At 39.6% G+C, this 16110-nt stretch overlaps 1 protein-coding gene across 5 annotated transcripts in view; it reads left to right on the top strand.

The window, feature by feature from the left end:
• Positions 1-16110, top strand: part of AKT3 (AKT serine/threonine kinase 3) — a 167090-nt gene that overhangs the window by 136313 nt on the left and 14667 nt on the right. For all 5 annotated transcript variants that reach the window (XM_075412630.1, XM_075412629.1, XM_075412632.1 and 2 more), the window contains 2 exons: positions 8191-8405; positions 11085-11172. In XM_075412630.1, the coding sequence (XP_075268745.1) occupies positions 8191-8405; positions 11085-11172 (303 nt within the window). The remainder of the gene's footprint in view (positions 1-8190; positions 8406-11084; positions 11173-16110) is intronic.

Below are 16110 nucleotides of genomic sequence, written 5' to 3'. Positions count from 1 at the left end.
AGCAGAGAGCAGTTTTCTAATAAAAACCACGTTTTTTTGTAAAACAAAGAAGTATGACAATTCTTACAAAGACTATCTCAATAACATGCTTGAAGCTTTTTTCATTAATTTTCATTTAATCAATGCAAACATTATTTCCATATCAGCAAAAGCCTTTATTTTTTCCGACAGAAATGAAGCATAAACAAAAGCTGAACAAATGCTGTTTAACATCAGTAAAAATTGAGAATCATTTCAGGAAGAATGAGCAACCAGAAAGAAACATCACAGTAATACTGTTATTTATCACTTCTTACACATCTTGCATCTTCTGGTAGTGTATGTTACGGAGACTACTCTAGTGCAGTGAGAATTAATATAGGTATGAACAGGTCTGCAGTTTTTCTTCCAATGGTAGAATTGGTTGAGTTAGAAGTGCCATCTTTCTGTAGACTGAAATCATCTTTTGCTTTTACTTGCTACCTTCTATGAAAGGTATCTGTTAATTCTAGAACAGAGTTATTTTAGCTTTCTGGTGTTTTTCTTTGTTGTTGTTGGGGTTTTTTTGTCCATTGAATAGGTTTTACTTTTGACGACTCTTTTTAATATGATGTGGTTTTCTTCTTGCTTTTTGTGTTTCGGTTTGCTTTTTTGGTGGGGTTTTGGTTTTGGGTGGTTTTTTTTTTTTTGATGGCCAGGGTTGCCATTGACTTCTTACAGTTCTTTGTTAGAATACTTTTTTCATGTGCAATAGCTTAATTTTTTTGGGGGGATTTTAAATTCTGCTGAAGTCAGAGTCCCTTGTAGGAGGTTAAATGCATTAATTAGTATTGCATGTCCTTTATTCTAGGAGGCTTTGCTTAATTTACGTTTATACCAGAATGTATCATTTCTGATGCAGCAGAATGTGTGCCAGCAAGTGAAAAAAAATTTTAGATTGCTATTTTTTTAAGGTTACCTAACAAAAAGCTAGGTAAGATGGGGGAAATCTCTAGTACAAAAACGTATTAGGAAGATAGTCTGCATTAGGACCAGCAGTAAAACAGCAGTGCAAGCCAGATGCAAAATGGAGAAAAACTACCGGCAAAAGTCAGAGCAGTAATAGAAAACTTTCTGCCTTGTCTCGGATGTCTGCCTTGTGTCAGATTTCTCAGGTGTCCATTTCCCAGGGTACCTCTAACGTCGGTGTTTTGTCTTTTCAGCTCTGTATGATAAAAGCAAGGAGTATTCATTCAGGTCTTCTTTTTTACTATTGATGCAGCAATATTTTCACTGTTCATACCTGATACAGTTATAGTAACTAAATTTGTATAATACTTGACAAATGTACCTTTCTGCAGGAAGAATTTTCATACATTTGGATAAAAGTCTGTTTCTGGAAAGAAATGTGTATTACCTTTGTTCATCAGTGTTAGATTATAAACTTTCTCATTGTTGCAGCTGTTACCCCAATGGATAGAAAGTTCTAGCAAATATACTTCTGAAGTTTTGTTGAATAATATGTGGATGAATATTTGTTAGCAGACCAACACCTGTAGCAATAAAAATGTGTGACGGGTTACCAGGAACACTTAAGGAACATACACTCCACCTGAACTGTAAGGTTAATTGAAAACAGTTTTTTCCCCTTAAATTAACAGTACATTGGTGTATCCAAGTTCTCAGTTTTCTTTCACAACATAGGTGTGCAGACAGTTTGTTTAGATGTTTAAATATTTTCCCATCTGTTCTGTCAAAATTTATTGATCGAGCAACAAGCTATTTCTAATCTGCTATTGGAAAGTCTGTATCTAATGTATGAAGAGAAACCATAGCTCGGTCAAAAATGTAATCGCTTTTCCAGTAAGTTGCCTTGGTTGTCTAGCACCGAGTATGAAACTGATATTTTGGTATTGTTCTTTTAAAGATAAAACCTTTTGTAGAAGATTGACAATGCATTGTGTGAAGCCTCTCATGCTCAAGCTTATTGCTAAATTTGTTCCTCTTTGCGGAGTCCAGAAGTTACAGCAACTAACTCCCATTTAGAGGTCTGTGGGAAGTACATTTCTTGGTTGTGTGAATTTCTGCTGTGTAACCAAAAGTCTTCCAGAGGCTGCTCATCAGGGATATTTTGTTTCAAGAGAATGCAGGAAAAACAGAACTAAGGGATTTTCTCCATTAGGCTCGGTATGTGCCTGAGGCAGTCAGGCCTTGTCCAGTATTCTGTGATCAGTGAATCCAGGTTTCACTGAAGGCAAAGGGAAATACACGACTGACTTAAGATGGTCACAGACTTGTGGTCACCTGTTATACTGCTGGCTAACATCCTAAAAAAAAATTATTTTCACACAATCTTGTAAAATCGTTGCATGTGTTAGTGTCAACTTCTCTTTGGCTGACTCATTTAATTGCCTGCTTCCTAAGTCTCTGACCGAGCCCTTGTAAAGAAGAGTTTGCAGATATGTCTCAAGCTGCTGCAGCCCAGAGAACTTCTGGCTCTAGCTACTGAAGGAATGAAGAGCCTATATAATGAAAGATATCTTTTCACTGGTTTTCGCTGTAAAAATTAAACGGTCCTCAAATTCTGTGGACTGTAGGTTGGGCTCTTAAAGGAATGATGTACCTAAAGCAAAAGACACCTGGAGATCTATTGACTGAAACCTAAACATTAAAATCTACTACCACGGGTGAAGTAGAGGAGGAGGTCTTTGTAATGGATTTTGTCTTCTGGGAAGGAGAAAGTTTCTGGTGGTACTAATAATTTCTATTAATATTTTCAAGTCCAACACACTGGCCTTTTCAGCAGTGGGGAGTAGTATTAGAAAGTTTCTTTTTTGTCAGTAAATATGAATACAAGAAGATTTTTTTCTGATATGTAGTTACTTGTCAGCAAAATGAATTTTTATGTGTGAGGGTCAAACACAATTGAATTACTGTGATCTTAGCAGCACTGCAGTGTGTTTGTGTGGTCAGACATCACAAAGGCAAAGTCCAGTCTATGAACTGAGTTTTTTATTTGATATGTAGGGCTTGATGGTCTTTGCTGTGTGTATGAAACGCTGTCCCATCAGATACTCGGTCATTGCCGATAATACTCTCCAGAAACCACAGAGTGGGCAGAGACAGTGGAGTTACTAGAGAATACTTTGTTTTCCCTTGGTACGGTTGGCTATTCGTGCTATCTCAGTAAATTTAAAAAGGAGTTGGGTTGCCTTTTGACCACAATATAAATGAAAGTTTTAAGGTCAATAAATAACTTTCCCTTAGCTGAAACTGTGATATTGTCCAGTGCCTTTAAAACATGCCCAAAGCACTAAGGTACCTGCATATGCCTGGAACAGATGCCTGGCTGATGTTTCTGCCTTGTTAGAAAGTGTGTATGTTACTTAACCTCTTGCATATTTATCTAAGACTGGAAAAACACAAACTTCAGTAGCACCTCTGCAGCTTTTTTAAAAGCATCTGTATCACAGAATCATAGAATCATTAAGGTTGGAAAAGACCTCTCAGATCATCAAGTCCAACCGTCAACCCAGCACCACCATGCCTGCTAGACCATGTCCTGAAGTGTCATGTGTACAAGTTTTTTGAACACCTCCAGGGATGGTGACTCCACCACCTCCCTGGGCAGCCTGTTCCAATGCCTGACCGCTCTTCCAGGAAAGAAATTTTTCCTAACATCCAATCTAAACCTCCCCTGACGCAACTTGAGGCCATTGAGGCCATATCAACCCAGGCTGTGTCCTGGTGTTGCAGGTGTAGGTGTAGTTCTAGAGGAGCATCAATGCCTGTGCAAATTGCAGCATTTTCAGTGCAGCAATGAGTTTGTGCCCGCTGTGGAGCCCTGTTACACTGTTGGAGTGCTCTGGAGAAATACCAGTTGGGAAGAGCATCAGGCCCTTAATCTTCCCCTTAAAAGCACGGCTGTTGGAGCTGCCTGTGTGTGCAGCAAGAACTGGCAGAGGCCGTGTGACTCCTACGCTGTTAGGGGCAGTAACTTTGGGGCAGAGTTTGACAGGCATTGCTTTTTGCAGCAGTGCCACATCTGACACTGCCTGCCTCGGTGTGCTCACTGCTGCTACGACAGCTGTTCACGTGGCATGGAGAAGCTTAGGTCAGAAAACTCCATTCAGGTGAAAAATAACCCAGGGGGAAACTTTTTTCCATTTTTTTTCTTCGTACTGGTCAACTTTGATGTGTTGCATAAAACCACACAAGGTGAGGGGAGCTGTGGTGAGGGAACAGAAACAAGAGTGGGAGTTAGTCTGGCACTGCCTCGGAAAGAACCGGTTGTTGAACTAGAGCCCTAAACGAAGATGGAGTAAGATTCCCTCAAGTCATGAAAATGAAGGTTGGGTTTTTTTGAGTTTTATTTCCCATAATCTGTGGTATCATCCAGACTGAACTGCAGTCAGCCTACCTCCTGCTTAGCACTGGGAAGTCACTTGGGTACAGTGATGGTGTGAGGTGTAAAATGGGGATGGGTGACTGTAAATGTTATCTGTGCACTGAAGTCACATCGCACTGGAGCCCTCATTGCCTAAAACCTCACCTAGGTCTCGACAAGGTGGCTGCAGATTTTGGCAGCCACCTGTGTGGAGCAGATGAGGTAAGGGAAGTCATGTACCTGAATGATCTGACTATTTAAGCACATTTTGTGGAAGAAAGCATGTAATTTCGTCTGTACTTCATGAAAACGCACCTGACTGGAGTACGTACTCAGTGTAGCTGCTCTTTCTAAGTGTAGCTTATGGGTTCCACGTGATCCTTCTGTGTGATACCCCTAGAAAATATTAACAGATTACTGTACAACAGATACCAGAGTGGTTGAGCTTGTGCCCTTTGCGATGGTTTTCGTGGGCCTGCTGCCTTTCCTGCTGTGACCTTGAAGGCACTGGGTTGTTAGGACAGTGTATGCACTTAAAGACAGATTTGTGGGTCCTTATGCAGGGGGAAAGAAATGGCTGGAGGTGGTGGAGGCAGCTTTTAAGGGCAGCGTACAAAGTCTAAAAGATGAGACTTTCCACTGTGTCTGTGCTGGCCAGGTGCTCAGGCAGGTGCCCCACATATAGGAGGGTACCCCACAAATACTGGAGGGACAGCAGTATCAGTCCCCATAGCCTAAGGAGGCATTTCTAAAAGCGGGTATCCACCTCATGGTAGGCAAAAGATTGAATTATTCATAGGTACAAAGCCTGCAGCTGTGTGTCATGTTCATTTTAGCACTGAGCTGAAGCTTTCTTGACCTATGTTCAGTGTAATTAAAATTAAATCCCTCCAATGTAGGAATTGTTTGGAAAGGATTCGGTAATGCTAGGGCAGCGCGTATAGACATGTTCTCATGCCTGCCCTAATTGCATGGATTTGGTTGTAGGAGCTGCTGGACTCCAGCGCTTCCATTGATTTGTCACAGTCTACAAATCCCGGAGTTTCTTAGCACCATGAGGAGTAGAAATGACTTAAAGAAAATAATTGTGTGCATTTACTGTGAATGCATTATGCACAATTTTATTACATTTATATTAAAATAAGTTGAGATGCATTTTGCTTTATTTACACTATTTTCAGGCTGTTTGCCTTTTGCCTAAATGAAACCCTTTTGATGCTCTTGCTTGTCTGGCTGGCTGAAAACCAGGTATTTAAACAAAAATAAAGAGTTGCCAGTTTTGCCAGCTGGGGATGAGAACCCGGCTGGTGATATGTGGGTTCGGGAGGCAGTTAATCCAGCTTTTATGCTTTTTTATGATTTTATGTAAAAAGAGGTTAAAAATCACATTTGGCTCTTTCTTTGTACCACTGTTTTGTTGCTGTTGTGGGAATGCAGAAAAAGGTTGCTCATACTTTTTATTATTATTAGGTAAAGTCCTGCATAAATTAGGTAAAGCCCCAGATACAATTTGGTTTAGCTATTGGCCATGTGATTTGCCCTGTTCAGAGAATGATACATTTTATCTTCCCGTTACCTTCTTTTATAAATCTCACATACAAACTACACCTCAACTTGCTTGTAAAAAGCATCTACCACTGCCTCACAATTTTATATATTTTACTAGCTTTGGAAGAAAAGAGTAGCTCACTGTACAAATAGGAAAAATAGTAATGGTGCTAATAGATATGGTCGAAAAATATATAATGCTGTTATTCTGTGGCAGAAGAAACAGTGGTTTCAAGGCAAGCGTCACAGATTTCATATACAGTTTTTCAGCAAATAGCTTGCAATATGCTCAAACTCATAAAACAATTTTAAAATGCAAGAGTTATTTTAGTTAGTTTTGTCATATGTACTTATTCAGATAATTTGTTGTATTTTACACTTTCCAAAATTTCACCCTCTATTTGGAAATATCAATGATGTAACGAATCTGTGTGTTTTGGCACAGTTGTAAATAGTATGTGTTAATGTGTTAATATTTATGATTTTTTAATCTTATATACACAAGAGGGATTTGTAATGCACTCCTTTTCATCATGTTTCCAGTACTAATCCTTAAGGACAGTGAAAACTAGGAATATGAATGCGTTAATTGCTGTGGGATTGTCAAAACTGCCATACTGGATCAGACTGCATTTTGTTTCTACTAATAGCAGCTACCTGATACTTCAGAGCAGGGTTGTGTTTACTGGGGGAGAAAAAGGAGAGGTGGATAAAGGAGGTGACACCCCTCGTTAGGGCTGGCTGGGGTAGTGTGTGTGTCCTATGGTGGGGTCGCGGCCGCTTAGTGTCCCCAGATGGGCGAGGACTTGCTTCAGAGAACAGTATTGGAAGTCATCTTACACTTTTTAGACAATCACAGGATAATGTACTCATGGAAAATGTTATTTCTGATCTGTTAGAGGCTGTCTTATTCATCAAAGCCTGAAGGCTTTCCTACGCATCACCAGATTTTCACTACTATATATCTAAATGACTGTTCCTCTGTGTCTACTTACAGTTTGAGTCTGGGTGAGCTATTTGTGGTGGTGATTGCATGTGTCTGTGTGTTGTAAAAAGGATTTGGTTTTCTACGGATTACTTTGTTGATTTTTTTAAAACAATCAGTCATATGTACTGCCTTTCAGAATCTGCCTTTTAATGATACAGAAACAATTCTCTATAAAGAATTCCTTGTTTCTTTACAAATATAGTCCAGCTGTATTAGTTGCATTTGTTTGATCTTTCTAATTGTTTATTATTTAAGTCTAATTTCTTGTTTTAAGGTTTTTGTCTCTTCAATAGATCTTTCTACAGCAAATATTGGCAGTTTGGCACATACTGTATTACCTTTTATTAACTTCTAACTGCTGAATCTTTTTTGAGTGAAAGGGCATGATCTTTTAGAAATTCACGGAAATTGGAATTATGTATGTATATATTCAGTAGCCTTAATTTTCCTTATTGCTTATGGTTTCATTATGAGTGTATGCTGCTGTTATGTCGTCTGCCTTTCTACAATTGAAGGTGTGTTAAGGTCAAGACACACTGCTTAGATTCCTTATTGCAGTTCTCTGGGGCTGCTGGGAGAAGGGCTGCAGGGTAGGTTCTTTTTAGGTACACAACATTGGAGACATTATGTTAACAAATTGTGTATTTCTGTGATCATATAATATCATATAAACATAGTATCATAATAAGTATAGTATGATATAAACATTGTTACATTTCTTTGCATTGGCACAGTTCAGCTGTTTGGAGTATTTCATGGAACATAGTGAAACTGCCAGGAGAAAAGCACAGAGGACTTCTAATATAAACAAAGATCATAAAGAAGCTAAGCTTGTCATGGGAGTGCTAAGAAGTTTCTAAATTTGAGGCTTTATTCTTACAGGTGGGGTAAGGAGAGAGGAAGTGACTGAGCAGCGAGATGCTTCACTTCTTCTCCCAGAAGAATGCTAACCAAGACAGTAGTGCCCGTAGACAAAGTGTCTATTCCTAAAGCTCTCTACCCTGTAAATGGGATGGTAGAGGACATAGGAAAGGGGAAAAGGCAGTCGTGATAATTCTGAGCAGGTCATTCTCAATTTTTTATTTTGCCTTTAGCAGTGCGGTCCCCAGTATGGCTGGAATTTCAGTGAGCTGGGGTGTGTGGGTCAGTACTGCAGCTGCGTGTATTGAGCCAGGTTCTGGGAGTCCTTGTAGCACGCTGTGAAAATAAAGTCTTGGCAACACGTTCACAGAGAGATGCATCCCACAGACTGAAATGGTCGTGTCTGAAAGAGTGCATGTCTTACAGCTGGCTTTGGTTTCTGTCTTAGGTGTTGGAAGATAATGACTATGGCCGCGCAGTGGACTGGTGGGGATTAGGAGTTGTCATGTATGAGATGATGTGTGGAAGATTACCGTTCTACAACCAGGATCATGAGAAACTATTTGAACTGATACTAATGGAGGACATAAAATTTCCTCGAACTCTGTCTGCAGATGCAAAATCATTACTATCAGGCCTACTGATAAAGGATCCAAATAAACGGTAAGAGAAATTACCTGGGTATACAGGCATAATTAATACTTATATTAGACTGGGTGATGTAAAAATAGGCCAGTGCTGCCTGGTCTTCCTGGCTGACGGACCTGTCAGTCACAGGAAAGGGCCATATGCAGCCATACTGTCTCAGATTTCCACTTTTTCAATACAGCAACAATACACAAAGTGCGTTTAACGAGCAAAAAGGGAAAAAGCATGTGGAAGAGAACACTTTTTTAATCATTCACAGCAAGCATAGAGATCTTTTCAGGTTTAGATTGTGTGCTGGAAGAAAGGGAAAGCTCTAAATCGTTTTGCAGAGTATGGCTTAGCCCTGGGTTGGCTGTAGCGTCCCATGGGAACTACACTGCTTTTTCTTGGAAGTGATCATGCCAGAAGATGTATATAGACAGCTACAGCTAAATGTTACTAGGGCATGTAAATAGATCACATTTTAGACTGTGTAAACTAGCAACTTGTTAAAGAATAAATCATCTGGGTGAAATTTAAACACAGTGGTTTGAAAACAAGTATCACCCAGCTGCTGCTTGTGCCTTTTTGTGGTGGACTTTTCCCTCTGGGCTTGCTGCCTAGGAGAGACATTTTCCAGTGGCTCCTGCACTGGACTGGCAGTGCCCAGTCCCCTCTGGTTCTAAAACAAATCTGTCTCTGTAAATCAGGGAGATTGTTCTGTAGATTCTTCTGAGCCTCTTGGCCTGTTTTAGGGCTGCGGGCATTCTTCTGCCTGTCTGTCCCTCTTCTCTAGGCCTCCTTCACCCTCCGTGTCTGAAGAAGTTTCCAGCAGTTGACATTGCTCACTGGCACTCGGGGCAGGACTGGTTGCCGTGTCCCTCGGAGGGACCTGCCTGCAGGCAGCCCGGCACAAGCGCTCAGCTTTCTGCTGCTGCCCGGCAGTGCCCGTTCAATGGAGTTTGCTGTGTGCAATAAAAGCAAACTGTGACCGACCGACCAAAGACATGGAAAGTCAAAATTTGTTCCTGCAGCAACTCCTAAAGCATTTTAACATCCAAACAATCTGACCCGTGAAATATATTAACCTTTCCAATTGAAAAGGTACTTTCTTGTAATTAATCTTTGCAACAGTGGTGTTTATTACAGACTTACATTTACAAGCTTATTCATATTCCAGTTCTGGTGCTAGCTAACGCTAAACAGGGTGGGAGCACAGAGGTTAACTGCAACTCGGCTTTTCTCTGAGCAGCTGCCTGGGAAGATACTGAGAGAAGTCTGGAGACAGCAGGCTAATGGGGATGCTTAGCAGAGCTTTAGAGAATTTTACAGTGAGTAGTTGAGAAATAGAGAGGAATACAGCTTGGGAAGGAGAATAACTTTACACCCAGCTACTGCAAGACTGAGGTTGTAGTCCAGAATATTTTTGTAATTGGGCAGCAGGGTAATACCGAGACAGATATTTTTGCTTGGTTGGAATTATTGCTCCTTGCAGTAAACGCTATAGAGAGGAATTTATCTTACTTAAAAGGTTACTTTTAAAATTTGTCTTTGTATCTTTAGTAGTTCCTTTTAATCAAACGCAGCCTGCTTGCATCACTCTTCTTGTCAATGTTTAACATGTGTGGGCTGCTTGTTCAGTTACAATTAGATTTTTTTCTGTTGCACCTTCTTTCTGTTAGACCAGTAGGACAGCCACTCTCAGGAAGAAGTTAGGTGAGAGCTGAGGAGTCCTGAAAGCCCACATGCTGTTGAAAGGGGCAGAGGTTCCTTTCACTGGATGCGTGGTTCTTTCTCCACCAACAGCGGCAGCTCAAAGGAGCTCACTGAACTTGTTGAGTCAAATTTGAATTGCTAATGCAACAAAAAACAGCCAGTTCTTTCTCGTTTTCTTATTGCAGGGTTAGTTTTCTTCCAAGTTAGTGAGCTGACTTAGTCCACAGTCGTCAGTGGGAATGATAGTGTAGATGCAAGTGAATGGGGAGAGGTATGGGCGGGGGGGGACCTTCCTCTTTTGGCAGCAGTGACCACTTCTGTGAGCTCAAATCGCCTTGGACAAGTTCACCCAAAGTAGGTGGAATTCACTTCCTAAGGTGATTTGCCAGAGTCTGGCTTTGGCACACTATGGGCCCCAGTGAATAGTGTGGTTATTTACAATGGCCTTTAAATAACCTTCTCAGCAGGCCTACAATTTATTAATTTATACTAAGTGACTCAGATTGAGACTATTTTATGGTAATTGGTTAATTGTTACAGCACCCAGATGCAACAGCAGCAAACACTGTGTGAAGATGATGTGTGAGACATTACCAATGCAGTGCCTGGCACCTCCTTGGCAAAATTTGATGCCAGCATTGTTGGGTTCATTTGGGTTTTTAGTAGTGCCAGAACATGAGTTGGTCTTTCAAGACAATGAAACTTACGTATGTTTTTAACATGAATGAGTTATTAAAAAAGCCTATCACAGACAGTAACGAATGCTGTAGTTGGATTAATCAAATAGAATAGACTGTGGCATGGATACTTCTACCATCACATTTTCTCTCAAGATCACCTGAATTCATATTAAAAAGGTAGAGAATTGCACATTAAAGGGGTGAGAACTGTTCCCAGATAGTCAAAAGCAAATGGTCACTTTTCCAACCGTTACAATTACCTAATCTCCCTTTAAGAGTGACACTTGTTTAATATGATTTTTTTCCCCACTCTCTTTAGGCTTGGTGGAGGCCCAGATGATGCAAAAGAAATCATGCGTCATAGTTTCTTTGCTGGAGTAAACTGGCAAGATGTGTATGATAAAAAGGTATGGCTTCATATGGTATTGAGTAACCTGGCTTCTGCAGGGTGGTTTCAACTGGCAGTCATAGGACTGCTGCTCTCTGAAGTTAGTCATGTTTTTCTTTGCAACTTTTTGTGTTAATACAAATGAATAATTATTCTGAAGTAGGTGTACTTACTTCATCTTTTGTTTTCCGTAATAGTGTGTCAGTGGACCAAAAATGAATTTTGCAAACCAACCTAAACTCAGCAAGGATTTTTCTTTTATTGTGTAAACGTCCAAATCTTTTCCTTTCCTTTTTTCTTCCTGGGCCTTCAAGAGCAAAGTAGGTGTATGACTCAAGATACTGTGAGAAAATGTAATGGAAGCTTATCCTGAATTGTCTTTTTATTTCTGCCTTTTGTTGAAAAGTTGTCTTATGGCAATAGGAAAATGAAGTGATTGGAAGGGACTCATAGCAAAAATCTACTTTCTGATTGTTTGTGTTTAAGTAGAAATCTTTTTCAAACTTATTTTTAAAGAGATATCTAAGAAGATTAAAATAGTGTTAAAACACTGAGCCAAAACAGCTTGTGGAGAAAGTGAGTACTGGGACTTCAGTTGGAACAATTTTCACTAAACCCAGTCCTGTTCCTGTAATGATCAACACTTTGGGGATGATTTTAGAAAATTATTTTATCTTACTCAGTAGTGAAACTCAATTTGACTTCAGTTGTTTTATATACAGAAGCTGATTTTATCTCAGTACTTGTGTAAGAATTTACTTGTTGCTATAAACCCCTTCTATTTTGATAAAGTCTTTTTTTTTCCCCAACTGTTTTACATTGTTAATTTGCCAGTTGAGCTGTGTAGTTTTAAAAGATAGATTTTCTTTTTCTTTTTTTTTTTTTTTGCTTTGTTCGGATAAAAGGAAAATGGGAGACATACGAATGAGCAGAATATGTTTATGCTACAATGTCAATGATACAAACTGTTTTTTCAGTTGTTGTTGAACTGGAATTTTAAAAATGTGTGATTATTGGTATGGTACTTCTCTGACAAATACCGGAATTCAAATAAGAGCCTGTACATGATGATACAAAATATGGTACTCTGAAGTTACTTGATACAAGTGTGATTTTTCCCTGGCAGTATCATGACGCTTCAAGAAACTTTAAAATAAGTAATCAGAGTAAGTATGTTACTTTAAGAGCTCAACCACTGGTTGCTTATGTAAGGACATTATAGAGAAGCACTTTGAGGATAAAATCTAAAAATACAAGTTGAGGACCTTTCTGGAGTTCAAAAAAAACCAACTAAAATTGATCAGATTGCAGTGTGCTAGGAGTGGGTGAGAAAGAAAAAGCTGTTACATTACTTTTGCTCTGTTGAAAAAGATTTCTTCATTATTTTATATTAGAAACAGAGCTCTCGATTCGACACTGTGTCCGACATCATATTTGGTTAAGAAAATATACTCTTAATTTTTAAGCATGCACTTTGAGTCTTTCCAAATCAACATGGCAAATGTCTTTCAGTTGAGATCTTATTCTAAGCTATAAATATATAAAATAATAAAAGGAGGTATTTTGCAGATATAAGTACATACATATATAAATTTATAGAAATATATAAATGCAGGTATTTTGCTTTTATGCTCATAGAGGTGGATATGGCTTATTGGAGTATTGTAACTGGAGAAATTGTAGTCATTTACTGTTTACTCTGTCCACTGTTGCTTTGAGAAACTAAATTTGCCAGTAAAAAAATCAGTTGAATTTCCTCAGTTGAACAGTTAACTTCAAGGATCATAGGAATTGCTTTTGTGCAGTATTGGCACACAGTATATTCTTTATGGAAAAATAACTCATGAAAATAACTTCTGACAGTATGTTTTGCTGTTTAATTAAAAAATAGTTTTGTTCCTATTGCAAAGCCATTTGTCTGGTTGGTTAAAATACCCAGGTGTTCCTTCTGCACACACAGTCTGATCAGTTCTGAAGTATGCGGAGTGTAAGACTGTGCTCTGAAATATCAACTTCAAACGTAATGATAAGGTTAACGAACTTTGGCTATGTTGATTAAAATGCTTATATATGAATATTTTTGAGGTTTTTGCATTCTGAAATAACTCAGGAGGAATGTGCATCAAACAAATTTGATTTTCAAATAGATTTATTGTGTGCTTGCTCCTGCTGCTGTGTATTGGTAGCAGTACAGTGTTTAGCAGTAGGGTCACTTGATGAAGTTGACAGTTGATATAATTGTTTGCATAGTAAAAATAGTTCACAGGATTCTTGCCTGAGGTTTATGCACCCTGAAACTGTAATTTTCTCGCTGCATTTCAGGAATGTGTTTCTGTTAGCAGTGAAAGAACTGGAGTTCACATTCAGAGTAACAGAAACCAAAAAATGCTGTGTATTCCAGGTAGTTGTTGGGGGATAGTTTTGCACAGGTGCACGCTATGCTCCTGCACCTCAAATTTTGTCATTTTGGCTAGAGACTGAGTACATCTCTGTACCTGCTAGGTTATCACTTTACTGGTGTGATTAGAGACAGAATTATGTATCTGTAAACTTAGAGTATTTCATGCAACACACAGCAGCTCTGTCAGGTCAAATGGATCCAAATGGTCAATTGTAATTACTAGCTCTCTGATACTGCTAACTAAAATAATTTGGTACTACACAATGAGAATAAAACGTTGTACGACACAGCGGAGCAGAGAAGGTCGTTGCCTTTAAATGAAAAATGTATAGTAGTTAGCTTTTGTGATCAGATGTACTCATTTTTGGCAGAAAAAACACGAGGGCATATGAAAGGGAGCAGCCCGTGCCAGGTTCTTCCTGTGATCATCTCAGCCCTGATGAGATTTAATCTCTGTGCCTGAGTATGAGAAATTGAATAGTTTGGCAAACTCTGAAGACTTCAAAAGCCCATATACTTCTAAATAAAATATTTGTTTTATTTTAAGCTAGAATCAGGAAGCTTTTTGAAATTTCTCTGTTACTGGTTGAAGAAATGTTTTAGCATATTTTTATTTGGGTTGCAAAATATTCTTAAGTTGTTGGCTGTTCTGTCTAGGGTCTTCCACCAAATAAAAACCACATGGGCATTAATTTAAAGGTAGGAATTTAGGTAGGTCTTCAGGCTTGCATCTCGAATCACTTGGGTAGCCTCATGGCAAAGGAGATCCAGGCCTTTTAGTGAAGCCTGGGTTTCGTCCTGCATGCAATATGGATGAAAGAAGAAAGAAATCATACAGGAATTTGGGCTCAGATATGTGTATCTCCTTCTGATTTCTGATAATACCTCTGGTTGTTCCTGGAGCAAGTTAGGGAGTGCTAACATACTCATTTGTTAGCACGGGGCAGGGAGCAGGGGCGCGTGGCAGCGGCGGTGAAGGCTGCGGTGGTGCCGCTGCCGTGGGCGCAGCGCTGGTGAAGGCCCCTGTCTCCGTGCGGAGGCAGCGACCTTCGGCGTGAAGTCGGGCAGCTGCACGAAGCTGTTCCTCACCCGTCAGCTCCGACGGCCTTTGCTTTATTTACGGCCCAACAACAGCAGATTATGAAATCCCGTGGTTGAAGCCCTGGGTTCAGCCCTGGCAAAATCTGCAGCATAACTATAATCTTAAATGCATGTTTAAGTACATTTGTGTATCAGATTTTAAGGGAAAGGGCAGGAGAGAAAGAGGAAAATACCAACATCTGGTTTTAGGCCATTGTTATTTGAGTTGTGCTATTTTTGTACAATGATCTGCAGTGCAGCAAAGCCTGTAGAAGTGACCCTTGCTACTTGCTTTTGTGTTGTTGCCATATGAGTGGTAAAAAGATCAGAAACCTGCTGACCAGTCTGATCTTTTCGTTGTGTTTCCAGTGGTACTTTAAAGCATGTGGGCAGAGCTAGTGGTGGGCCACCAGCCCTTCCCCCAGCTGCTTGAGGTTACAGGGAGGAAAATACACCCAAGGGTGTTTGATTCTCTGAATGCTTACTGACCGGCTTGGAGCTCAGCTGCGATTGCCGTCTTTCCCTCAGTGGAAGCTCTTGTTTCGGGGGGACGGACGGGGGGGTCTCGCTTCCATTCAGTAAACTTAGATTAAGCAGTTCTGTGGGAAGCGTCCGTGTTCCTCGTCTTTTCTCTGGCATGGTGCGTTCGCCCAGCTGTTCAGAACGCATTAGGGCAGGACAGACAGACTAGCAGAGCACATCATCTGTCCGCTCCTGTTGCCTTGGGTAACTGAGCTAGTATCAGAAGAGCAGAAAATTATTGTTAGGAAAGGAAAACCGTTGTTTTAAAGGACTTATGTATTTATAATTAAAATACTGTTGTTGACAATGTGATGTTGAAAGACTGAACGAAGGTTTTGTGTCGTTAGTATCTCTGCATGGCTTTTAGGGTCACCAAGCATTTGCTTTGATGGCAGCTTGAAAGACGTATAAATGAGGGAACATGTATTAACAGATAGGCTTCAGAAAAATATAAAACTTTGAGACAAGCTTTACCAGTGTCCTTTTAAAATATTTTATTGTGGTATTTTGTAGGTTAATGAATTTCAGTTTATGTGAAAATAGACTGTTTACTTGAAATGTCATTTAGTAAGTTAGCTAGTTTGTTAATGCAAATACTTTTTTTTTTTTTTTGAGTTGAGAAATCTGTTTGTGAATTGTGACATGTTTTCCACGCTTCCAGCTGAGCATGCAAAGGTGTGTTTCAGTGATGTGGCCTCTTTCCCTCCTCACAGTATAATTCATTTTTTCACCATTCTGATTTGGCTAATCTGTCTCTTCTGTTTGATTCTTGAAAATCACAACTTTGCAGCTTTGGTTCTCCAAGAAAGTTTAAGACAAATGAAAGCTTGATTTCTGGACATCAAATCATGAACACTTAATTACTAATACTTAATTAACTTTCATGGTAAGAAAGAACTGTAACATTTGACACAGTTTTGGTCAGACTTGAATAATAAACTAGATGGAAATCTA

Source organism: Opisthocomus hoazin, chromosome 2, assembly GCF_030867145.1.
Source record: "Opisthocomus hoazin isolate bOpiHoa1 chromosome 2, bOpiHoa1.hap1, whole genome shotgun sequence".
In the NCBI taxonomy this organism is placed as follows: Eukaryota; Metazoa; Chordata; class Aves; order Opisthocomiformes; family Opisthocomidae; genus Opisthocomus; species Opisthocomus hoazin.
Note: the sequence above shows the minus strand (reverse complement) of the source record. Positions and strands in the feature narration are given on the sequence as shown.